At 35.4% G+C, this 25,088-nt stretch overlaps 2 protein-coding genes across 3 annotated transcripts; one reads left to right on the top strand and one right to left on the bottom strand.

Moving 5' to 3' along the window:
* The first annotated feature begins 2,553 nt into the window (after window positions 1–2,553).
* On the top strand, window positions 2,554–4,799 carry LOC111911400 (ATP-dependent Clp protease proteolytic subunit-related protein 4, chloroplastic). Its single transcript, XM_023907183.3, has 7 exons — window positions 2,554–2,869; window positions 3,411–3,614; window positions 3,821–3,876; window positions 3,996–4,122; window positions 4,223–4,300; window positions 4,389–4,502; window positions 4,570–4,799. Exons 1-7 carry the CDS (start codon window positions 2,615–2,617, stop codon window positions 4,639–4,641), a joined length of 906 nt encoding a protein of 301 aa, XP_023762951.1. The 5' UTR covers window positions 2,554–2,614; the 3' UTR covers window positions 4,642–4,799.
* A 268-nt stretch (window positions 4,800–5,067) lies between these two features.
* Window positions 5,068–9,127, bottom strand: LOC111911399 (histone-lysine N-methyltransferase, H3 lysine-9 specific SUVH7). Of its 2 annotated transcripts, none has more exons than XM_023907181.2 (2): window positions 8,896–9,127; window positions 5,068–8,587 (listed from the first exon to the last, which is right to left on the bottom strand). In XM_023907181.2, exon 2 carries the CDS (start codon window positions 8,556–8,558, stop codon window positions 5,178–5,180), a length of 3,381 nt encoding a protein of 1,126 aa, XP_023762949.1. In that variant the 5' UTR covers window positions 8,559–8,587; window positions 8,896–9,127; the 3' UTR covers window positions 5,068–5,177. The 2 variants fall into 2 exon arrangements, with proteins under 2 accessions (XP_023762949.1, XP_023762950.1); XM_023907182.2 differs by having other exon boundaries at window positions 8,901–9,127.
* Window positions 9,128–25,088: the final 15,961 nt, after the last annotated feature.

The raw sequence follows: 25,088 nt of genomic DNA, 5'->3' as shown, positions 1-25,088 counted from the left end.
GAAACGATTCATGGACCCAAAAACCGAACCCAATGGATTTCAAAACCCAAAAAACCGAAATTATCAGGTTGGGTTCGATTTCAACCCAAAACCAACTCGTGCACACCCTAACTAAAAGACATTGTATTAAATAGGAATGAAATTAATAATGGAAATTCCATGCACAGTTAATGTTTTAAAAATGATTCGAACCGAGCGATTAAATCGATTGGACAGGGAACCGGAGATGAAAGTGGTTCAACAACAATTGGTTTCATGTCAATTTCTATACCGGATCGAACCGAACGGTTTCTTCAAAAAACTGGGTTGAACCGGTGTGAAAGAACCGATAAAAAAAACATTTTGAACTTGTCTATTGGACTTAAATAGTTAGATTTCACCCACCCGTTGAAAAAACAACTCATTTTAATACAAATTGAACAGATTGATCGATCAACTTAAACGAAATGTACACAACTCGAAGGCCAAAGCACGCTTAAAAAAATCATGATATATATATATATATATATATATATATATATATATATATATATAAATATATATATATATATATATATATATATATAGTAGCCGTTTACCCGCGCCAAGCGACGGGTGTGACAAAGGTGGTTGAATGCTGAAAGATAAATTAAACCCTACAAATGGAAACGTCAGCGATATATATCCAAGATTTGTGAACATAAATTGTGAGATTTGGGGAAATACGGAGATAATGAATGAACATTGTCAAAATAGCTTAAGAATAGGGGATAAGAGATTTGACCTTTTCAACTGTTAAACAAACATATGTATTCTACTCTTTTTGTAATGCATAAATTGATTGTACAACTGCATTGTATGTTTGTACGACTTAAAATTCAGCATTTGACCAAAAATGCTTTATAAGGTAATTAATATATATATATATATATATATATATATATATATATATATATATATATATATATATATATATATATATATATATATATATAGGGTCTGGTTCTTGTGATGACTCATTTTAAAGTGAGACTCGTGAAAATACCTTAAAAAAATCTAAAAAAAAATACAAATCATAAAATCGAGCATAGATTTATGTCTGAGAGAAAAAAAATTGAAAAAAAATTGCATCATTAAATTGATATATGATTCAATTTTGATTTTTTATTTTGCATCATTATGATCTATGATCCAATTTTTGTTTCCAATTTTTTTCCGACATAGATCTATGATCGATTTTATGATTTGTATTTTTTTTAGATTTTTTTAAAATTTTTTTAAAAATATTTTTATGAGTCCTCACTTTAAAATGAGTCGTCACTCAATCTTCTCTCTCTCTCTCTCTCTCTCTCTCTCTCTATATATATATATATATATATATATATATATATATATATATATATATATATATATATATTTGAAAATATAAAATATATAAAAATTATGGTAGTCGGGTTGAACCGGTAGTCGAACCGGGAAGCGACCACTAGACTGGTTCGATTAAAAAACTGGTTTTTAAAACATTATACATAATAATATAAAAATAATTTTTTTTATATACTTTCTAAATAATATATTATAAAGATTTTATGATAATTATTGTAGAAATTACAAGTAGATTGTTTTATTCACGAGATATGTGATATCTTTTTATATATATCTCAAATGAGTGAATTCGACACCGGCAAAGACTGTAGACTTTATTAAATCATTGGTGTTTACCTGGCAGAAATATAGGATGTATATAGGTGACGTTGTCGAGTGGGAGAAGTGGTGTATGTCGCCTATCCTTCCTAATAAATGAAAATAATTTTGCCACATGTTATTCTCTCATTAGATTGGACACATGTCATTTTTTTGGTATTTTTGAATAAATGTTTTTTTCATTTGTCATTTTCTTATTTTTTTTTTTTATCTTTTCTTAATTAACACATCATATTTACACCTTAATTAATAATTGCCTTAATTGAAAATAACCAATAATTACAATATTACTTATATAGTATTTTTAATATGTTTCCTTTTAAACCAAATTTTAAAATTTAATTTCAAATCTAAAATTTCAAATTTAAATAAACTTCTGTTTAAACATTTATGTTTAATTATTTTTGTATTATCTAACCCGTATAACATACGGGTCTTACAACTAGTTAGTTGTATATAGATGGTGATATGTCTTCTCTATTATGCCTCTTATGTACGATGTAATTTTGGTCCCTAACATCTTGCTAGGGTCATTGTTTTAATATAATTACTGGTTTAAAAAGAAAAAAAAAAAGATATGTGATATTTTTTTGATTTTTTTTTATAAAATATGATTGATGTAGTAATCATGGTATATAGTTGAATGATTTATTAGATATTGTATGTTTACTTGTATTAAATATGATCTAATTCGATATTGTTATGGTTTTGATAGATACATACACATTTTTAAAATTAAAATAAATGATTTACTAATATAGAACATGTATATAGTTCGTATCCAAACAGTTTATTTGACCCGCAATTTAGACTTCAGTCCAGATGGATCGGGTCAAATTGCTCCAAATAATTTAGCCTATTCCCCCAAAACTCTTCCCTCATCTCCAAACCATTTTCTGCTCCTTTTTTCAACTGAGCTGCAAAAGCAGTTATGGAGGTAGCGACAATGGCTTCTCACTTTTTCCCCAGCGCACGCATAGTTTCAAAAACCAATTCACGTAGTAATCGAACTGTAACCGCTTCTTTATCATCTTCTAATTCGTCTATTAAAGCTTCCTTATCCACCAATTTTACCTCCCCGTTCGTCGGCAGCAGTATTTCCAGCGACTTCTCCGGTCACAAGATCCGACCTGCATCCCTCAACCCGTCTTCAAGCTCTCATGGAAAACGACTCGGTGTTACCATGGTATTTTCCCTGTTTCCGTCTCTCCTATAAATTTCAATCTAATGTTTTCATTAGGTTAAATATTTGATGAATATTAGATACCCTTTCAAAATTTCATGGTAATAGATTAGTACCGAATGAAATAAATCAACCGAAGAGAACCAAAATTGATTTTCCCCTTTCAAATTTTTCCTCGCAAGCTATGAGCTCGATTCCAGCATAAAGAGTTATAGCCTGACAAACTGTTTGTTGGATTCAAAATCGATGCGACCATAATTACTTTACAACACCCCCAAACACTATATTAGTACTTTTAACATTCCTAGGGTTTGGAAGGCCGTGTACATTCTATTCCTATCTTTCAAAGAACAATGAAATCAAAAGCAGTTTTTTAACCTAACATTGCATGTGTTGTTGATTCTTGGATGTATTAGAGCATAGTGAATAAGGATTTGCAAATAGATTACTTGAATAGCCTATTCAGTTGCTTCTTCTTGTTATAAAATATGGGATATCTTGATTATGTATATAAGTATATTTCATTTGATTTGTATCTTGACAGGTGATTCCTTTTTCAAGGGGAAGTGCTTGGGAACAACCACCTCCAGATTTAGCATCTTATTTATACAAGAACAGAATTGTGTATTTGGGTATGTCTCTAGTCCCCTCTGTAACTGAACTCATATTGGCAGAATTTCTCTACCTTCAATACGAGGATGACAAAAAGCCCATATACCTTTACATAAACTCTACTGGAACTACCAAGGTATTATTATTCACTTTATTATCCAAGATTATTTATATATTTGATTCTAATTATACACAACAAACAACACTGCAATTAAACACGATAATGGAATGTAATGATCCATTCCATTCCTTCGTGATTCCATTCCATCATACAAAACAGACACTAAGAATGAATAAATGTTTAATACAATCTCACTTTTGATTCTCTTTTACATTTTCCAGGGTGGTGAAAAGTTGGGGTATGAAACAGAAGCTTTTGCAATATATGATGTTATGAGGTACCAAGTCTTTATAAATTTATGTTATTACACTTACAAATATCATTACAGTAGTTCTTTATTACATCATTAACATTTAAGTGCAATAAAGATTAATTTTTTTAAATACCCTTTTGCAGATATGTGAAGCCACCTATTTTTACACTATGTGTTGGGAATGCATGGGGAGAAGCTGCATTACTATTGGCTGCTGGAGCAAAGGGAAATCGGTCAGCATTGCCCTCATCAACCATTATGATAAAGCAGGTGGGTTTTTTTTTTTTTTTTTTTTTTTTATAATTTAACATTTATTGAAATTCTTGCTATTAAGTTAAAAAATATTGATGTTAGTTAATTGTTTTGTTAGCCAATTGCAAGATTTCAAGGTCAAGCAACTGATGTTGAGATTATGAGAAAGGAAATAAAGAATGTGAAGACTGAATTGGTATTTTGGTTTGACTTTTGTCCAATTAGTCAACGCCTAAATGTGTCTATTTTTTAAATGTGTGTGTGTTTTGATGGTGTGATTGAAGGTGAAACTGTATGCAAAGCATATAGGGAAGACAACAGAGCAGATTGAAGAGGATATAAGGCGTCCGAAATATTTTAGTCCTAGTGAGGCTGTTGAATATGGAATCATTGATAAGGTATTAGAATTTTTTTACATAAAAATAAATTATAAATTGTTTTATTTACTTTTTGTTGTTTTTGTAGGTTATTTATAATGAAAGGGGGAGTGAAGATCGAGGAGTGCTTTCGGATTTGAGGAAAGCACAACTACTTTGAGAGCATCATTGTTTTAAAAAAAAAATTAAATATTGGTCATATGGATTTGTAATAGGGAAGGTAGTTTAAAAGTCCAAAATATTTTTGATAGTTCAACTATGTGTTTCTTGAAATTCTTTTCATGATAAAGTTGTTTTGTTATGCAAGTGATTTTGATATACCTTTATCCCTACAAAAATGAATGATGATCACACTGGATAAAACTACACATTATTGTATGTTTATCCATGCATATGCATACATATGTAATCGTATGTAGATGTGCATATGCATACGTAAACATGCTATTCATACTCATAAAGCTACACATTTTTTCATCATATACCCTCAACTAGACTATTTCCAACACACCTGATACTACTAGGCTACATATCCATTGATATATGCATACACACATACACAAACACAACATGTACATATCACATATATACTAATAAGATCTAGCATTGCAAAAGCTAGTAAAAGCCCATACAGTAGCAACACACATCAAAAGTACAATACCTAAATAACAGAAAAAAAAACCTACCACTTTCACCTCAGTACAACCTCCCCGTACACTCAGACGACCCACAAAAACACTTCTTAACCTTTATATTCCCATCCGAATCATGAACCGTATCCACCGCATAATTATAATGATAAGTCAACTCCTGCAAGGGTGGAATATTCTCCGCAGCAAAAAGCATAATATGTGGCATCCTTTTATCCTCTTGATCATACAACACATTTTGCGCATACAAATTCGGCGAACAACTATGATTTATAAACCTACCCACATTCCCATAATTCGCTGCATCAATCGTAAACCCATCCGTACCCGTATCCACACCCATACCCATACTCACACCCGTACCCATATCACTATAATTCTGCCCGATATCAAACAAATACTCATCATTACCCGTTCGTTTTTCCGCTTCCGTATCTTCTAGAAGCTCCCCTACATACTCGCAAATAAAACTTCCGGAAGAAATCGAATTCAACGACCTAACCCCCCACCCGCGAGTTTCCGTTTTAAAAATCTCCAACTGGATTTTCATCCCGTGTTGTGTCACCCTATTGTAACAGCTAGGCGGGCACTTACACGCGGGCCCACATTCGTAAACCAACGGTTTTGCTTCCACGATCGCGCCGTTGTGATTATACGGAATCTCACCGCCGTTCTTGGTGGCACATTTGCACCGTTTGTCGGAGCACCGCCCGACACAGTCGCATCCCGTGGGCGGCACCGGGCGGCGGTCGCGGTACCAATCCGGGTACATGATTTTCGTAATGTAGTTGAAAGACGGCGGTTTTTCATCGTTGATTGTGTTAACGGCTGCAATGCGGATCTTTTCTTTTCCGTTTGTGATGTCATCAACACAAAGGCCTTCGCGGGTTTTGAATTTTTTGGATTTTACTTCGCGGATCGCGAGTTCGGGTTGACCCGGGATCCGTTTTAATTCGAATTTGAATACTAGGTTCCCGTGTGGGCCCTTTTCTTGCCAGTATTTTTCAACGGTGTATAAACCGTCGTATATGTAAGTGGTTGTTAGAGATTTTGATGAGGGTTCGGTGGATTTACCTTTATACCCTCGGATGACACGAACGGGGATTTTGAGGTTGATGTTGTTTTTCAACGCGATGTTGCCTCTTTCGAGCTTTTGGTCTAAGATTTGTTTGTCTTTTCCGATTCCGCCGGAACCGGAATAGATTAAGCATTCGGGTTTGTTGAGTTCGTTGTCGTAACCACCGGAAGCAACAACGGAAACCGCCACGGGGGTTTTGGTGTTTCCGTGTCGGATGTAATCTATGCCGCCTTGAAGAAGCCAATGGAGGCCAACTAAGGCGAGTTCAACTCGGTATTGGAATTCGTCTCCGACTTCTATCCCCGGAATGGAACCGTATGTTTTTTTGCCTCGGTCCGGTATTTTGCCTTGTTTTTCGAGGATTGATTTTGCTGTGAGGTCAACTCGTTTTCCGGTCAACACGTGTTTTGATTCGTCGTCTTCACTTATTTTTGCTTCTTCGCCTTGTAGAAGTTTGCGACATAAAACTTGGAAGCGTCGAAGGGTTTCCCTGATTCTATTCCGGGCGGAATTGGAACTCCGAGGACCAAAAGGTGGGACTGCAACTTCAACTTCATGGGAATTGGGAAACTCGTCTCCTTGCTCTTCGGTTTCTTGAGCAATTGGTTCTTCGGTTCTCACAACAATATCAAGTGTACCGGTGTAAGTAGTTGACTCTTTGGAAACTTTGACTTTTTTTGATTTTGACTTCTTCGGTGATGTGGAGGTGGTATGAGCACTTGACTCCTCAACAACTTTGACTTTTTTTGATTTTGACTTCTTCGGTGTTACGGAGGTGGTATGAGCACTGGACTCCTCAACAACTTTGACTTTTTCTGATTCTGATTTCATTGTATCAGTACTTGACTCCTCAACAACTTTGACTTTTTCCGATTTTGACTTCTTGGGTGTTATGGAGGTGGTATGAGCACTTGATTCCTCAACAACTTTGACTTTTTCCAATTCTAACTTCTTGGGTGTTATGGAGGTGGTAAAAGTACTGGACTCCTCAACGACTTTGACTTTTTCCAATTTAGACTTTTTGGGTTTTATGGAGGTGGTATGAGCACTTGACTCCTCAACAACTTTGACTTTTTCCGATTTTGACTTGTTGGGTGTTATGGAAGTGGTATGAGTACTTGCCTCCTCAACAACTTCGACTTTTTCCGATTCTGACTTGATGGGTGTTATGGAGGTGGTAAAAGCACTTGACTCCTCAACAACTTTGACTTTTTCTGATTTTGACTTCTTGGGTGTTATGAAGGGCACAACTGATGGAGCCATTAGGCCTATAACAACTCTCCTGTCCCCTCTTATAAATACCGGAGTATTGGTGTCATCTTTAAGGTGTTTCTTACGGCTGACTCTCTTACTTTCACCTTTGACTTTCTTGACGTTTTCTTGAATTGGTGCAAGTGATCTGATTGGCATCACTACTTGTGGTTCAGAATTGCGAAAGCCCTCATCTCCAAGATTTTCTTCTGAATCTTCATCAGATACATCAATTACAGATCTTTTGTTCAGATTGTTGTCACATGTGTACACCACAAGATCCTGGCATACTTTCTTTATGATTTGAGATGCGATTTGTGATTTGTTGTCTAAATCATCTTTAAGCTTCGGGGCTTTCCCTTTTTGAACATTTATGTTTGATTCCTCATCAACCACTATCATTTTCTCCATTGATGCTTTATCACTTTTATCTCCCTTTGGATCTTGATTTTCCATTAGAGACTCATTGCTTTCTTTTGATTGAGTTTTATGGAGAGAATCATCTTTGACATTGCCATTGGAATTTTCACCACCAACCACTACAGAATCTGTCAATCTTTCATTTCTTTTATTGCCCTTATCCTCGATTCCAAATCTTCTCTTTCCATTGATTCTTATGCGTTCTTCTTTTGTAGGTTCAGTTGCATTCAAGCCACAATAAGGAGGGAACTCACGAACTGCTGAAACTCTTCTTTGAGGAAATTTCAACTTCCGTGTGGATTCTTTGATAGCATTAATACTACCACCATTATCATCCACTTCAATCACTCCAGTAACAGGGCTACTGATTTCATCCTTCAACATGACTAGATTGTCTCCTTTCTCCTTGTGACACTCCACAATCAACTCCATCTTTCCATCTTCTGCAGATTTTGTGATGTCATGGGTTACAGATTCAACCTGTGTTTCTGCTGTCTCAGTATTAACTGGATGCACAATAGATCCACACCCTCGCGGAAAATCCCTAACAGCAGATACACTGCGAGGCTTCCATTTGAGGGGACGAGAAGAAGCCCCATTCGAGGAACAGCTACCATTCTGATTCGGAGTTCTTATCACAGTCGCATCAGATAAAAGGTCTTGCGACTTGAGCACCATTATCAACTGAGAAATTCGCCCTTTGATTCCTGAGCAACTAACAGTTAATCATCACAGATATTTAAAAAAAAAACATAAGATCTAGGGTTATAAAGAAAATTTCCATTGTTTCGTGGCATATATAACACGAATTACCGATGAATATACAGAAATTTTGTAACTAGCAGATACAATAAACCAAAAAAAAAACCGAAACGATATAGAACTGAATTGACTGATGCAATTAGGGCACTGGAAAAAAAATCACAACGAATTACATAAAATGAAAAAAGGTAGGCGCTAATCAAACAATGAAGCCTAAAAGCATGGCTAATAACTAAAATAGAGAAGAAATTACCTTACGATTAGGATTAAGACGGCATCCCGCATCCGAGAGAAATGAATGAAGCCTGTGTAGTGGTGCGAGGAGAAGGAGAATTCGGGATCGATGTCTCTAAGCAACGATCGACAATCCCTTTCTATTACTTTCTTACACGCCGCAAAGTTTGTAAATGGTGAAGTGATACGTTGTAGCAGAAAACGGACCGAAAACCAGCCACGATCACTACGAGTGTGTACGTATAGATGCAATGTTTTGAGAAGGATAAAAGTTAGGTTTTATAATATTTGAGTAAACTTTCTTAAATAATATTAATTACAATTTATATTTTTTAAGGGTTAATGTCATAAACCATCAATTTTTTAAGGTTTTATCGGTTTTACCTAAAGTTGGATTTTATGTCCGTTTTTACCCTCATATTTTCCAAAAACTATTCCGTTTTACATTTTTACCGGTGATAACAGGTTTTCTCGGTTACCATTATATTAACTTCGCAAAAAAACCCTTAAAATTACCATTTTTTCCGTTTTTACCCTTGATTTTATAATTTTTTTATATTTTTACCCTAAGTATTATTTTTCACAATATACGTATTCATGCAAAAAAATCATGTTTATATACGAAAAAAATGTTTAATTAAATGTTGTATTTACATTTTCTTAATGAACAAGTTTTGATATTGATATGTATATTTTTAAATACATAAAAATATGTATTTGTAGTTCTAAAAACAAGTTAATTTGTTTTCTATTACATTTTAAACGATTTATCTAAGGAAAAAAAACCATATATATATATATATATATATATATATATATATATATATATATATATATATAACATTAAAAAATGTAAATACAATATTTAATTAAAAAAATTCATATATAAATACGATTTTTCTATATGAATACGTATAATATGAAAATATATACTTAGGGTAAAAGTATAAATTAACCCCCAAGCTAGCAAAACCAGTTTTGAAAGAGTATAAGTCAATCCCACCATTCCTATCGGGACTGAAAAGCTCGAAGCGTGAGCAAAAGGATGAGGAAATCATGGACACCTTTCGTAAGGTGTGGGTAAATATCCCTTTACTAGATATTATTCAACAAATACCTGGTTATGCCACATTTTTTAAAAAAATATGTGTTTTAAAGAAAAGGCTGAAAAATCAATGGAATACTAAATGATGGCGAAAATATATGTGTTATTTTGCAAAAAAACTTACCTCTAAAGTGCAAGGATTCGGGAATATTCTCGATTCCTTGTAAATTGGGAACTATAATTTTTCCAAAATCCATGTTTTATTTAGGTGTCCGAGTCAATATCCTCCCATTATCTATTTTGCAAAAATGAAATTGGGATCTTTACAAAAGACTTGGACCATCATTCATTTGACATATCACTCGACAGTACACCCAAAAGGTGTATTGGAGGATGTTCTGGTCCAAGGGAATGAGTTAATTTTTCCTGCTAATTTTTACATCTTGGAGATGGGTAATGTGTATGTATCAAACAAAAACTCAATCATTTTAGGAATACCTTTTATGAAAACGGCTAAAACAAAAATTAATGTTTTTACTGGTACTCTTTCTATGGAGTTTGATGGTGATATTTTGAACTTTAATATTAATGATGTTGATATTTTTTTGATAAATTTTCTATTAATTATATGAATACTAGCAGTCCTTTTTTTATAAGGACTACTATGAGTTTTCTAATGATTTGATGCAAGAAATATTTTTAGACAGAAAAATTTATGGCTACACATCAGAAGATCTGAATAAGGGCAAGCTTGGGGAAGAATAATAGAAGGTGGCTAGTGAGAAGAAGCTAAAAAGAAATCAGTTTGGGGAGGGGAAAAAGTTGGTTGTTGTCAAGAAAATCAGAAAGAAAAAAAAGATTCAAGAAACTGACAGAAAAAGCCAAGCTTATGGAAAATGAGGTGATTGTTGGGAAGATCAGAAAAAAAGGAAAAGATTCAAAAATCTAAAAAACAATTGTATCGAGAAAAATCTGAAAACTTTTCAGCATCGTGTAAAACCAGCAGATCCCATAGTTATGCCACATCTGAAGGGATCAGGAGTGAAGAAAAAAAAAAGTTAAGCTAACGATGAGCCCCACATTCACCAATTGACAATCTGGTTGGACACAGTCAAGCCAAATACCTTAAAAAGGGCAGCTTTTCAGGAGGCAACTCGATTCTTAGTTTTTAGTTTTTGTGTCACAGTTCCAAGCAAGCTTGGGGAAATCAGAGGATCTTCTAGGTTGCTGAAAATCAAAATTTTCAACGACTTCGTCAAAATTAGAATTTTCTGCAACATATTAGGTACATTCTTTCATAGTTGCAGCCTTTTGTTTTATATAATTTATTAACATGTTTATTCATCTCTAAGCATTGAGTACAATACATCATTTTAAGCTTGGGAGGGGGTTACTGTCAAAATTTCCATTTTTGTTAAAAAAAATTAATTTTTCAGTTCTTTTATTAAAATTTTCAAATTTTTACTTTTTCTTTTATGCATTTTATTTTCTGTATTGCATTTGCATAAAAAATCTAAGAAAAAAGTCCAAAATTTTTTATTTTCTATTTTCAATATTAAAAAAACCTAAAAAGATTTTACTTTTAGTTATTTTAGTGTTTATTTTATGCATAAAAATTCTAAATTTTTTAAAAAATTAAAAAATTATGTAAACGTTACATGAGATGAGGAAACTCTTTGCATTCGATAGCTCTGTGAAGGTAGAAAATGAAATTCCAAAGCGACATGATTGATATTGGAAGTGTAGAAGCAACTTTCATAACTAGGGGACGCAAAACACTGTGATTGGAGACATTAGTTGTAGAAAACAAAAAGAATGACATACCGAAACACTGCATGGGCGGTAATAACAGTTTCAAAATTATTTGCTTTGGAATGTTTAAAAAGAACCTTGATCGATAAGTATGGACCCATAAAACATAACCGTATTTATTGACACGCATTACCCTCGCGATAACAGAGAACCTTATATCAGATCCACACAGTCAACAAAAAAATGAAGAAGCGAGCAAAACCGTCATATCCGAGCTCATCATGGGTACAAACTGTCAAATCCGATACCTGAGAAATTTTCTAGCACAAAACAATATGCAAAAGTTGGTTAAAGAACTCGACAGAGATATACAAACTCAAGTTAAATCAAATCAGAAGCCATCTCAAAGACAAATCTGACAAATGAAGAGTTATGTGATATGATATTTGTTATTCTTAGAAAAAGTGAAAGCATAGAGCTCTGACCCCTACGAGAGGGTTGTCTGCTTCAACGAAAATTGATTTGGCCATGACAAGTTCTTAAGGATAAGTCGAAACTTATTTTTGACTATCTAGTCTTGAGGACATGAAATTCTAAAATATGTTATTTTCGTTTCCAAGGCTAATTAAGGTATGAAGTTTAAATAAAAGCTAATAAATACCATTTTATGCATATTTAGGGTTGTTTTTACCAATATTTTACATCATATTTTACGCATTTGAATGTACATTAGTTTAAATAATGTTCAGCTTGTGTTTATTGTCATAATTCTCGTACTGTTCATGTTTTTATGTTTTTTTTCATATATTTCAAGTGGAGAAGAGATTTAGAAGCAACTTGGTTGCATTATAGGAGCTTAATGGAGCTAAAACACCCGAGGAAGCTGGAAGCTAGGTCAAATTTGCTAAAGCTGAAGAGTTTGCGTCCAAAATGTTTGTTTTGAGTTTATACGATCTTTTTTTTTCACCATGTGATCGTGCTTTTGATCATGTTTCATCTTTGTAACTTTTCCGAGCCAAAAATCAAGTTTCAAGACCTCGAAGCATCAAAACGGTCGTGTTTTGCCCATAAACACGATCGTGCTTTTGAGAAAGTATTAAAAATAGCAACATACTTCATTAAACGGGATTTCGGGGAATTATAGGAAAAAAACGATTGTGTGCTACCCATAAACACGATCATGTTTTCATGATTTCTCTTCCGGACGTTGTTGGCTTGCGTATAAATATTGTCTCTCTGATCACTTTGAACCCTAGACATTCCTAGACGACGAAAACAACTTCTGAAGGCGACTTCTGCACGTTTTTATCAATTTCCGAAGATTGGAAGGCTTAGTAAGATTTAGTACTTTAATGTCTACTTTTATTAGTTTTGATCAAATTTTAGTCATGTTTGGCTAAACCTTAGATTTTAGTTTTGCATAGATCAGTACTTTTCATGTAATCAATCATTAGATATGGTTTTTGATTTGTGATTCTATCTAGATATTTCATTTTTGTGCTTAATGAATGTTTAATTTTAGTTTTTTTTAGCCTGATCACCTAATTTACGATTAAGTCGCTCTAGTTAATCAGTTAATGGAATCCGTAATTGTTCTAATCAACTGGTAATAAGTAAAAAATATCAAATTGGTTCTGTGTTGGGATTTAATTATGATATAAACTGAAATTTTATATTGTTACGCTTTCGAGCTTGTGAAAAGAATTGAATATTGCTGGAAATTTTATAAATATCATAATGTTGTTGTTATAATTTGATTAAGAGCTTGTTTAATTAAGTTAATAAAAAGTTAGGATTAAATGAAAAACTTGTTTTGGTTAATTAATTAGGTAGACGAGAATATACAAGAGTTTGTTAGTTGTTCTCAGTACCAGCTTAGATAGAACATATTTTAAATAACGAGATTTGTGTTGATTGAATGATTAGGAAAATCACAACAGAACTGAATTCGTTTTATTACTAAATTGCATTTAGTTATTTTCATTGTTATTTTAGTGTTAATTAATAATCAAAATCCCCCTTTTTATATTTTTATTTTTTGAATAGTATATGCCTTACCTAAAGAAGCATTGACCATTAGGTTATGTCCCTAAGAATTCGACCGTGCTTCTTTGTGCTATTTTTTAGTGCGTTTGAGCGGTGAAATTTTATTTGCTTAAGAAGTCCTCAACAATGTTTTAACAGTGATCCTTTCACGCCTATCACTATTTTTTTCTTCAATAATCTAACTTTGGCCCTTAACTTTGACTCAAGGTTAAATAATTACCTAGCCTTGGTAGTTTATTAAATATTAATGACACAATAATAATAATAATAATATTAGCAATGTACAATAAAGTTTTATTGATCTAACTTATGTACATCTTCAAAATTATAGTACTACTTTACTCATAATACTTATAGCTTACACCTGCATACCATATTTTTACCACGTTAAATAATAATCTGAATATGTGATAAATTACATACATGTCTAAATATCTAACCTAATTTGGTGGATGTTATATAAGTACATGGTCAGCCTCATGAAGATTAAGCTAGGGATATGTTGCATACCTTACTAAGCCAAATAGGAATATACTATAAGGTGAGGGATATACATCTTAAGTGCATCACATTGGTTTTTCAACTTCCCAAGACATAAGATGATATAATAGAGCTACTTCATATCCTTGATGATATTTTTCATATGTTGATCTATCACGATTATACTATTCCTATGTTCTGCCAACTTCCCAATGTTGGTGTAGGGTAGCATTGGTGGTAGTCATTTCGGTGGTCATATTGGCAACCATGGTCCTACTGGAGATTGTGTTTGTAATGGTTATGATGGCCGTATTGGTGGAAGTGGTTTGGATTTTGATATTGGTTGTGGTGGAATCAAATCTTACATCTTATTTATGTTGGTGATTATTATATTCAAAAAACAGTTTAAGAATCAGCATATAGGAAAATTAATATCTTAAAAATTACATTAATTAGCAAGAGTCGAATCTAGTTAGAGTAACTATAATCAACCTTCAAATAACCCATAGGATGTTTAGAATTGGTAATGTAAGGATCCTTTGATGTAGTTGGTATTGTCAAAATATATCACCACCTCTGGTATCCATACAAGCCGATATGAACCGTTGCTAGACACCAATCCATAAAGCACACTATCAAACCTTTATTCCTTGTGCTCTTGGTGGTTGAAGGGCCCCAACAAGAGGGGATGTAACCCGAACTCATTTAATTAATCACATATAATTAATTAATTAGCTTTATTAAATAAAGAATTTTATTTAATGAATACATAATTATAGGATCTAGTGTGTAAAAAATCATACATGAACATATAGGGTCATATACAAAGAACACTAAAAATAAAAAGATAAATAATATATGTAAATTTATTATTTCAATTTATTTGCCAAACAGATCAAATAAATAAATGATTGATTATTTATTATTTATATATCAAATGAAGAAAATAAATAAAAGAGTTATTTATTAATTGAGTAATTTGTTTTATTTAATATACCTAATAAACTAATTATGGGTTTGGGTTACTTAATCAGTTGATATGAAAAGGTTTTTCTAAAGTCCACTAAATAGTTCAGATATAAAAGAAATGCATGTTATATATTATGCAAACAATTAATACTAGGAATCATAATCTTGCCTCCCTCATAATCCTGTCTCCCTCGAAATCCTTGAAATTATTACCCTTCTTTCATATATTCCCTTGGGTTCGACGATCACAAGCAAGGAAGAATAACAAGAAGGAATTTGGGTGTTTTTTTTTTTTTTTTTTTTTTTTTTTTTTTTTTTTTTTTTTTTATGTATAGTGGCAGTTAATATCGCTTGTGTGGATAATGATAGTTGTGATCTATTTCGATCACCATCTCCTACATCAAAGGATCCCTATACCAAGGCAATGGAATTCTAACATAATATGGTTGTGTTCTTAATAATCAAGTTAACCCAACTAGATCCGAGCTATCAGGAATAAATTTAATATGTAAATTCTATTGCATTATTGATTTATATAAAATTGTTTTTAGTAAAGGACCCTAATATCCCCTAATAGTTGTATCAAATCCTCTTGTTGGATCTTTGATTACCCGGTAAGTTTTTTATCATTATTATTATTATTATTTTTTGGTGGTGTTCATCGATTTCATGAACGCGAAACCAACAAAAATGAGAATTTTAACCTTTTAAATAAGGTTGTGTGGGACAAACTAGTAATGCATCGCCATGATATCCTAAGTCACGCTTTTATGATGTGGTTAGTAATTATCAAGAAAATTAAAATCCAAGACAAATTCCAAAGATGGGAACAAAAAGATAATATTTACTATGCTTTTTGTAACTCTGAAATGGACACCCATAAACACTTATTCTTTGCCTGCACATTTTCAAACTCCGTATGTTCAACGTTAAACACTTATCTTTACTTGATAACTTCCCACTTGATTGGAAACCACTTCTTGCTCTATTATGGCCATTACTAAGGGTAAAAAGATATTGAATTTAATATGAAGACGTGTACTTGGAACTATTTATCATATTTGGCAAGAAAGGAAGCAACAAATGTTTTTAAAAAGGATCGATCCGTTGACATAGTCCCTAAAGTTATCAAGTCTGATATTCGGTTAAAGGTTCGTGGCATGCACATGATTCTCTTGTGTAAATTTTGTGGTATCTCTTTGACATTTGGTTATATTTTTTAGGATTGCCTCACTTTCGTTTCTTAGTGGTTAGGTTTGTGGAGGTTGTGTTTTGGCTTTTGGGATATGATGCTCATAACAAAACAATCTCAAACATAAACAACATCATAAGCATAACATAATCAAGGTTTATTAACTTTAAGTAAAAAAAATTAATTTTTTAGGTGGCGTTTTTTGAATAACGACAAATTGCTTTGGGTGAAAGTGATTAAAAGTTGTTAGGGTAATGATGGTGGTTTTCCTATGGCTAACCCAAAGAAGGTGAAATCAGGAGTTTGGATGAGTATTCTTAAGTTGGTGTGGGATTTGCATGATAAAGGTCTACTTCCTTTTGATACCATGTCTAAAAAAGTGGGAAATGGTGCTAATGCAATGGATTGATGACCTTTAGTTAGATCGGTTTCATAGGGTGATTATGGAATTGGTTTGTGTTACCTTGATTTGGGTTCTTTGGACATATCAAAATGCTTTAGTTTTCGGTTCTACGAAGTACAAGAAAGAGTACATGTTTATTCGATAAAGGTCTACTTCCTTTTGATACCATGTCTAAAAAAGTGGGAAATGGTGCTAATGCAATGGATTGATGGCCTTTAGTTAGATCGGTTTCATAGGGTGATTATGGAATCGGTTTGTGTTACCTTGATTTGGGTTCTTTGGACATATCAAAATGCTTTAGTTTTCGGTTCTACGCAGTACAAGAAAGAGTACATGTTTATTCGATTTTTTCTTTTTTGTTTAATTTGTTTTGTAATAGGAATCGTAAGTCTAGAAAGAATTGGAATGAGTGGATGCAAAAACCCCTCATGAACCTCATGAACTAATTGTATTATGTTGCTAGTTTTTTTCTAGCTTTTTCAATACATATAGCCATTCAAAAAAAAAACTTTAAGCAATAAGAGCTACCCTACAAGAAAGATAAACAGTTTACCTTTTGTTTTAGTCGAGAAGAATGAAAATAACTTAAAGGAGAATTCATTTATCATAATCACATTCATTACTTCAAACAAGAAGATTTTGAAGTTATCTTTTGTGTGCTCTAAGCAAAATCGGATTCTCCTTATAAGAGAATATTTACACACACAGAGGAAGGGAGGGAGGGAGAGAGAGAGAGAGGGGGGGGGAGAGATGTGACGTCCCAAACATACTAGTAAAATTTTCATTTTTCAAAATACCCAAAAGTGATACAACCAATTGTTTTTAAAACCAAACAATGTAAAAAGTATTCTCAAACATGAGAGTGAATCAAATCAAAAGTGCGGAACAATCTGCATGGGTTGTTGTGCGATCATGTTGGACCATTCCTTTTGGAACTAGAAGTACCTAAAACTTTTAAACCACAAAACTGTCAACACGAAGCTTAGTGAATTCCTCAAATACCACATACCATACATAACATAACGGGTCTAACTTAACCCCAAGTGCATGTCATGGGCTATATCATAGTCTTATCATCACTTTCTGCCATGGGCCAAATCAGGGTTTTTACTTGTACAAATGTCAGGGGCCGGATCCTAGTCTTCCATACAACTGCCAGGGGAGAAATCCTGATCTTCATGCAATTTCCAGGGGCAAACCCTGGTTTTTCATACAAATGTTAGGGGCCAAACCCTAGTGTTCCATGTAAGAGTCACAAAGACAATTAACATTCTACATAGTATAGTGAGAAGACTAACCTCACCATCGAAGTCAACAGTTAACAAGCTCACACAGCTGAAAAACGAGTGCTACATACCTCCTACGGAATCATACAAGGTGTAACACCCTGTTCTGAATCGATTCCTAGCCTAAGGGTGTGGGCCGAATATTAGAAGTGATTTGGGTGTTCGGTGCGTGTTTTGGAACCTAGGGGTATTTCTGTAAAGTGGTAGTTCGGGCTTTTGGTGGAAAATGGATTTTTGTTCAGAAGATCTTAAGAAAGGTTTGATTTTTTAGAAGTGTAGAGCTTCTTGTCACCTTTCCGTGGATATAAGGATCATCAGAATCGGACTTGTAACGAAGAAGTTATGACCTTCGGAAGTTTCATGGTTTTCAGGCTTAGCCGAGTACGCAGGGCGTACTATGGAAAAAGGGATTACGCTGGGCGTACCTAGGATTACGCTGGGCGTAATGACCAGGAGTGGTCGCGAAGGTTCTCTAGAGTACGTTGGGCGTATCAGAATTACACTGGGTGTAATTCCGTCAGATCAGAACCCTATTTTAGGGTCTTGGACCCTATTTAAACTCCTTATATCATAACCAAACCCTAATATCTTTAGCCTCCACCCCTCTAACCACTATAAATCGTCATATAGCAACCATGGTGGCATTTTGGAGCTTATGGAGTCCATTTTTGGGATATTTGGCCCATTTTCAAGAAGATGGAACTTGTTGCAAGGAAAGGAATCAAGGAAGAGCTTATGGATCTGGCTTTTAGGACTCATTTTCAGCTTGATGAAGGTATAAAGCTTTGAACTTGATCATTCATCTCTTAGATCTACCATTTTTGGGTTTTGGTTTCTTTTTGGTCCTAAGGTTGAAGCTTTATGGTTCCAAATCTGTTTTTAGGCTTGGGGTTGCCACCCTTGATACTATTTGAGTCCCTAAGGCAGAAGTTGCCATCTTGATGGTCTTAATGGGTTCATGCTTCAGTTAGGGTCACTTTTATGGAAGTAGAATGCCATTTTTGGAGTTTGGGTTTGTTTGGGGCATGCAAAGTCACCAAGTCAGTGACTTTATGGGTTTAGACGTTAAGTATAGCTCAGATCTGTGATTTGGACTTATTGGATCAAGTATTAAGCACTTAATGGATGTTGTGCATGAGTTGTTTGTACGCTGGGCATACTATGTAGTACGCGACGCGTACAGTCCATTTGCTCAGTACGCTAACCGTACAGAAGAGGTACGTTGGGCATACGCTCTCAGGAGGACTTGGGCCTTTGTGGACTTAGGACCTTAGGCCCTAATGGTTTTGGGCCTGGATTTGCTGATAGTTGGGCCTGAATGCATCTTTGGGCCAATAATGGAATAGTTAGGCCTATTGGGCCTTGTGGCCCAATATAGAAATGAACTTCGCATTATATGCCTCGGGTTGGGCCAATTCTTGGACTGGGTTGTTGTGGGCCTTCGTAGACCAATTGGGTCGGGATTATTGACTAAGGAGAATATTGGGCTTTAGTATAAGGTCTATTAGAAAGGTCTGGGCCCAATTTGGAAAATTGGGCCATTCATGGATTTATGGACAGTATAGTGTTGGGCTTTTGGTTTGGGTTTGGGCCTTAGTTTGAATCATACAAAGCCAGGGTAGAATGGTTATTTCACCTAATGCATGGATTAAGGATTATGCTATAGACCAAATTGCTAATTGGGTATATTGATTGGTAGTGACAGCTCGGGAAGCTGGCGAGGCAGCAACTAATGATTTCATGCGGGAAGCTTTTGCAATGCGAGGTGAGTCTCCTCACCATACCAATGGGTCTAAGGCACCAAGGCCGGCCCATTATGTGTTACGATATATATGTTAGCCATTCTGTGAATTTATATGCTTGGTGATTGTGCTTGCATGAAAGACCTCGGGGGGGGGGGGGGGTGGGGGAGGGGGGTTCCCGGGGCACTTAGGTGTAAGACCTTGGAGGGTTTCCTTGGCATCCTAGGTCAAAGACCTTGGGGGGTTCCCGATGCACTTAGGTATAAGACCTTGGAGGGTTTCCTTGGCATCCTAGGTCGAAGACCTCGGGGGGTTCCCGAGGCATTGGGCTAAGACCATGTAGGGGTTCCCATGGCACCCGGAGTAAGACCGTGGAGGGTTTCTAGGGCTTCCCTATGTGTTGGCTTGCATGGTTTATGCGTTCTGTATAGCTGTATAGCTGTTTAGCTAGTATGATATGTTATACATGATTGTGTGTGGGTATGCTCTGGGGAACTCACTAAGCTTCGTGCTTACAGTTTTGTTTATTGTTTTAGGATTCATCGATTTGGAAAAGAAAGGGCTCGGATTGATCGCAACTCACACACCCATGATTTCCGCAATGATAGATTTTGGGATGAACTCTGATAAATGTTTTTAATTAACGATGTTTTGGAATGATTGAAATAAATGATATAAATGTTTGGCTATAATAAAAATAAAATTTTTACCTTTGATTTTTGGGTTGTTACAAGTTGGTATCAGAGCCTCAGTTTGAGGGATTCAAACATACTTTCGGGTGTGTCTGAACTCAAACTGAGGATCTGTCAATTTTTCAAAAAGGAAAATGTTTTAAGTAAAGAATTTCTAAGACAAGAAAGGGTGTGGTGCATGCAATCAGCCGAGCTCAAGTAAGTTTCCCAGGATACTCACAGTTGTTATCTGTTATGATTTGATTTATGAATCTGAGTATCGCATGCTAGTTAGGGCTAGGGGAGATGCTTTTATATGTTGTATGAGCTGGTAGACCTGCATGCTAGTGCTGAGAAGTCAGCGATAAATTGGCCTGATATGTGATGCTTGTAGCTTTGGAGATACTGGATGCCATGCTAGAATGAGAATGATTATTCATATTGGTAACTGCTAAGTGTATGTTTTAAAAATTGTATACGGTTAGGACTCGTTTCCTGTTCTGTGTACAATTTGAATGCATAAAGGCAGTCGACAGCGAGGGTGGATGTGGACAGCATGGGTTGCGGAATGTGGGCCGAATGTTCTATGATAGCTTGTGGGTCGGAGATTACCCTAGGGTGAGCCTAGGATGAGATTCGTTACAGGAGTCACCCGATTGAGAATTATATGTATAACTAGAATTGTCTAGTTGGAATATGTTGGTTAGTTTTCCTGTTGTCCGAATGCTGCTTGCTTTGTGTTTTGTGGGACTTTTAGCAATGTGAGCTAGCTACTAAGTGAATATGCTAGGTCACATGTGTGCAGGCCGGATAATCTCAGAGTGATGGATTTGGCCCTATTGCGCAACTCTTGTTTGAGTCCAACCGTTCTAGGGATGAGTTTTTTACTTGAAGGATTGTCTTATCTCTGCTGCATGTGGCTATATTCATAAGGTAGGTAGTTGACATTATTGGGAATCTTTCATCTGCTAAGGACTTGGTGGGTTGGGAACCTAGGAGAGCCTAGGAGGCGCTTCGGTGGATATTGTGTTGCTGTTTAGCAAACATTTAGTAAATAGTTGGTGTTAGGTCCAGCTTAGTGTTGCGTCTATTGGGCTCGTTAGCTAGTCCATGTTTTGTCTCCGGTATGGGCCTGTCCATCCGTGAGTTTTATGTAGGGTTTTTTTATAAATAGATGCTTGCATGCATCCTAGAACGTAATGATTAGATAAGTATTTTCAAGCGTATTCATCGTTCTTGTTTTGTGACCCTAGAATCCTCTACAGTGGAAGTTCTTAATCGAGCTCTGCTGAGGATTGAGTTAATCTAATCATTCGACTCATTCAGATCCATATTTGTGTTTTGTCTCACTGTTTTTTACGTTCTTTATTTACCTGTTACGAAGATCTAATCGATCAAAGAGTTTTTATAACTCATCAATTGGTATCAGAGTAGGAGGCTGTGTAATTCATACACATCTTTTCTGTGAAAGAAGCGGTTAAGGTTATTCCGCATTAACTGATATTTATTGAGCCGTCATTCCATAATTGACGTAACTCAACATTTATTTGTTTTGCCCTAATATTACATATTACAAGTCTGATCTTTCAAACAGGTTAAACGATCAAGCATGGATGAGTCTCAATCTAATCCTATCAACATCTCAAACAACATTGGATCAACGAAAAAGATTCCTATTCATTACACCCAGGATTATGAAGTTTGGGCACATCATTTTGAAGACTATGTCATCGGATCTGAAGATAATGGGTATCTTATTTGGGAAGCAATTGTGTCTGGACCATTTTCTCACTCAGGAACATCAAAGATCATTAAAACTCAGAAAGAATATAATGATCTGTTAAAAGATGTAAAAGACGTTGCTCAAGACGAAAAGGAGAAGTTTCAGTGCAATATCAAAGCATTGAGACTGATCCGATTCGCTCTTCAATCTGATACATTTAGGTTGGTGAGTTCCTGTAGTACCGCCAAAGAAATCTGGGATAGGTTGCGAGAGCTATATTTCACAAATGAAGATTTGGAGCATTCCATTCAGACGTTGCTTTTGTCTGAGTTTGGTGAATTTAAGCAGAATTATGATGAAACTGTCACTCAGACGTTCGATCGCTTCAATCATCTTCTTAGCAAGATGATCAAACATGATATAGAAAGGAAGCTGATTGAACAGAAGGTCACCTTTTTGAATGGCCTAAGATCTGAATGGAGAGTTGTTGTGTCTACAGTCAAAGCTCATGAGCAGTTCAAGTCTTATTCGCTGGCAAAGCTGGTGGGAATTTTGAAATCTCAAGAAAAGATTGTCATGCAAGAGAAGAATGTGGTCTCAAGTTTGGGGTCCTTGGCCCTCCTGTCTAAAAGCAAAAATGTGGTAGAAGATGAAGATCTGAACCTAGATGACTATGATCTTACTTCTGAAGATTATGCAATGATGGTGTCTAATCCAAAAAGGTTTATCAAGAAAAGGTTCCCTACCAATAAGAACCGAAATTGGCAGGGAAGCTATAGTTCTGAAAAGGTTAGGGAGGAGCCGAAGACTGAGGAACCAAAGAAAGAGGCGAAGGTTGATGGAGATTCTGGTGTGAACTGCCACTACTGTGGAGGAAAGAACCATTATGCCAAAGATTGTGTTCTGAAGAAAATGGCAGAGAAGGATGAGGAGAAAGACGAAGAGGCTGTCTTGATGAAAAAGTTGGAAGAGATCAGTAGGAAGAAAGTTGCTACTAACCCTTCTATGAATGCTCTTATTGTACAAGGTTCGGCAGAGGATGACGAGTTCGGTGGCGTGCAGGTATGGTCAACCGACTCAGAGGATGATGAGGTGAGAAAGCCTTCACATGGAAAGGCATATGTTGCAAGAGGTGACGAAAGCAGCGGGAAGTGTTTGATGGTGACTGATGTATCTCACATGAGGGGATACAATACTAATGGTGGAAAAGAGGATACCAAGGAGCGAGAGGACTTATGCTTCACAACAAAACCTCTCAGTGTGCAGATCAATGAGCTTGACGAATTGATCAAGAAGTTACAATCTCTTTTTATTTCACTCAAAGTCCCACAGAAATCATATGAAAAAGAATTAAATAGCTTAAATTCAAGAATCTCAAATCTGGATAGTTGTTTAACTCAAACACAGGTCACCAATTCTAACCTAACTGACCAAATAAGCAGGGTGTCATCCAAGAGTGAGGAGCGAAGGATGTGGATAGAGCAAAAAGAGTCGGAGCTGATAAAATCTAAGGATGAAAACATTTATTTACAAAGAGACAATTTAAAACTTTTAAAACAGAGAAATGTTTTCTGTTTGATTGCTAAACGTCTCTATGCTAACATCACTCAACTGCATCTGAATTGTGAAATATGACAGAAAATTCATCGCATGATTTTGCCCTTCCTTGAGTTTAAGGAGGATGAAATCGATGCTGAAGCATATAACTGCGAAAGTGTTGTTTCGTCTGATGATGTGAATCCCACTTACATGTATGGTCTGGACAAAATAGAATCTTTCATAAAGTCCAAAGACCATAAGGACATGCTGAAAAACCTTTTGGATGAAAACGATAAGCTGAAACTAAGGACCGAAACCATACAAAAATTTGACTCATTGAATGCCAATTTAAGTTCAGAATATAAAATTGATGTTGAAAACGCGTCTGAACTAAATGAGGACGATGATATGAGTGTAATTTCTGTAGAGGATGAAGTCGATTGTTCTGAGTTTGTCAAAAGCGAAACCGAAACCCACAAAAATCTTATTTCTGAAAATTCTGTGGAGTTTGCTCGATTGTCCCAAAATAAGTCCCCGATTCTAGAAGAAAAGGCTGTTGTGTACCAAAAGGTGAGAACAACACCAAATCAAGTGTATAAGGTCACAGGAGTAACCGAACATCAAACAGCCGAACTCACTGCCATAGTGAATGAAGATAACGCAGATGGCTGTGATGAGTTTTTCTGGTCTGCTCCTATAGATAATGCCGATGAAACTGTTGGTCTGTCAGAGCGGACGTCCTGGAAAACCAAAGGCAGATATGTTCCAGAGCCACTGAACAAGCCTGACAACTTCGACGTGCCAAGCACTAGTGGTACAAAAGAAGTCCCTGTAGAAGAAGTCACTTCCACAAGCGAAACGACATCTGTGAAAAGTGAACCGACTGACAAGAAGAAGAAGCAAAAGGCTAACATCCACAAACAGCCGAAACAAGTGAAGGATCAAAAGCAGCAAAGGAATCAACGATACAAAAAGAATCTCTCTGAGCGAAAGCAGTTTTGGCGCTCTCAAAGCAATCATTTCTCTTATCACGATAAGAATTCAAAGCAAGAGAAAAAGGATTTCAGGCCACATGAGGAACGGAACCGAAATGACAGGTTCGGTTCAGAGAGCATAAGCAACCGAAAGGACAGATTCGGTCCCGAAAGCAATAGCTACCGAACATCCAGGTTCGGTCCTCCCAATGACCAAAAACAAAAGGGTCATAACGAACTGCAAGTCAGAAGAAATTCCCATTCTAATTCTTCTCATTCTCGATCCTCTTTTAAATCTAATTATGTTCCTGCTCAAAGTTCAAAATCATCAAAGGATTTGAAAGGAAAAGCGAAGCTTTCCTCTGTCAAGGATGACCGAAAGCAGTCTAA

This window comes from Lactuca sativa, chromosome 6 (genome assembly GCF_002870075.4).
Source record: "Lactuca sativa cultivar Salinas chromosome 6, Lsat_Salinas_v11, whole genome shotgun sequence".
Lineage (NCBI taxonomy): Eukaryota > Viridiplantae > Streptophyta > Magnoliopsida > Asterales > Asteraceae > Lactuca > Lactuca sativa.
The sequence above is the reverse complement of the archived record's forward strand: the minus strand, read 5'-3'. Positions and strand labels throughout refer to the sequence as shown.

Bases quoted from the DNA above. Each gene is read 5' to 3' on its own strand.
- LOC111911400 (XM_023907183.3), top strand. From the start codon at position 2,615: ATGGAGGTAGCGACAATGGCTTCTCACTTTTTCCCCAGCGCACGCATA. The intron at 2,870-3,410 runs GTATTTTCCCTG...GTATCTTGACAG, and splicing joins AACGACTCGGTGTTACCATG to GTGATTCCTTTTTCAAGGGG. The intron at 4,123-4,222 runs GTGGGTTTTTTT...TTGTTTTGTTAG, and splicing joins CAACCATTATGATAAAGCAG to CCAATTGCAAGATTTCAAGG.
- LOC111911399 (XM_023907181.2), bottom strand. From the start codon at position 8,558: ATGGTGCTCAAGTCGCAAGACCTTTTATCTGATGCGACTGTGATAAGA.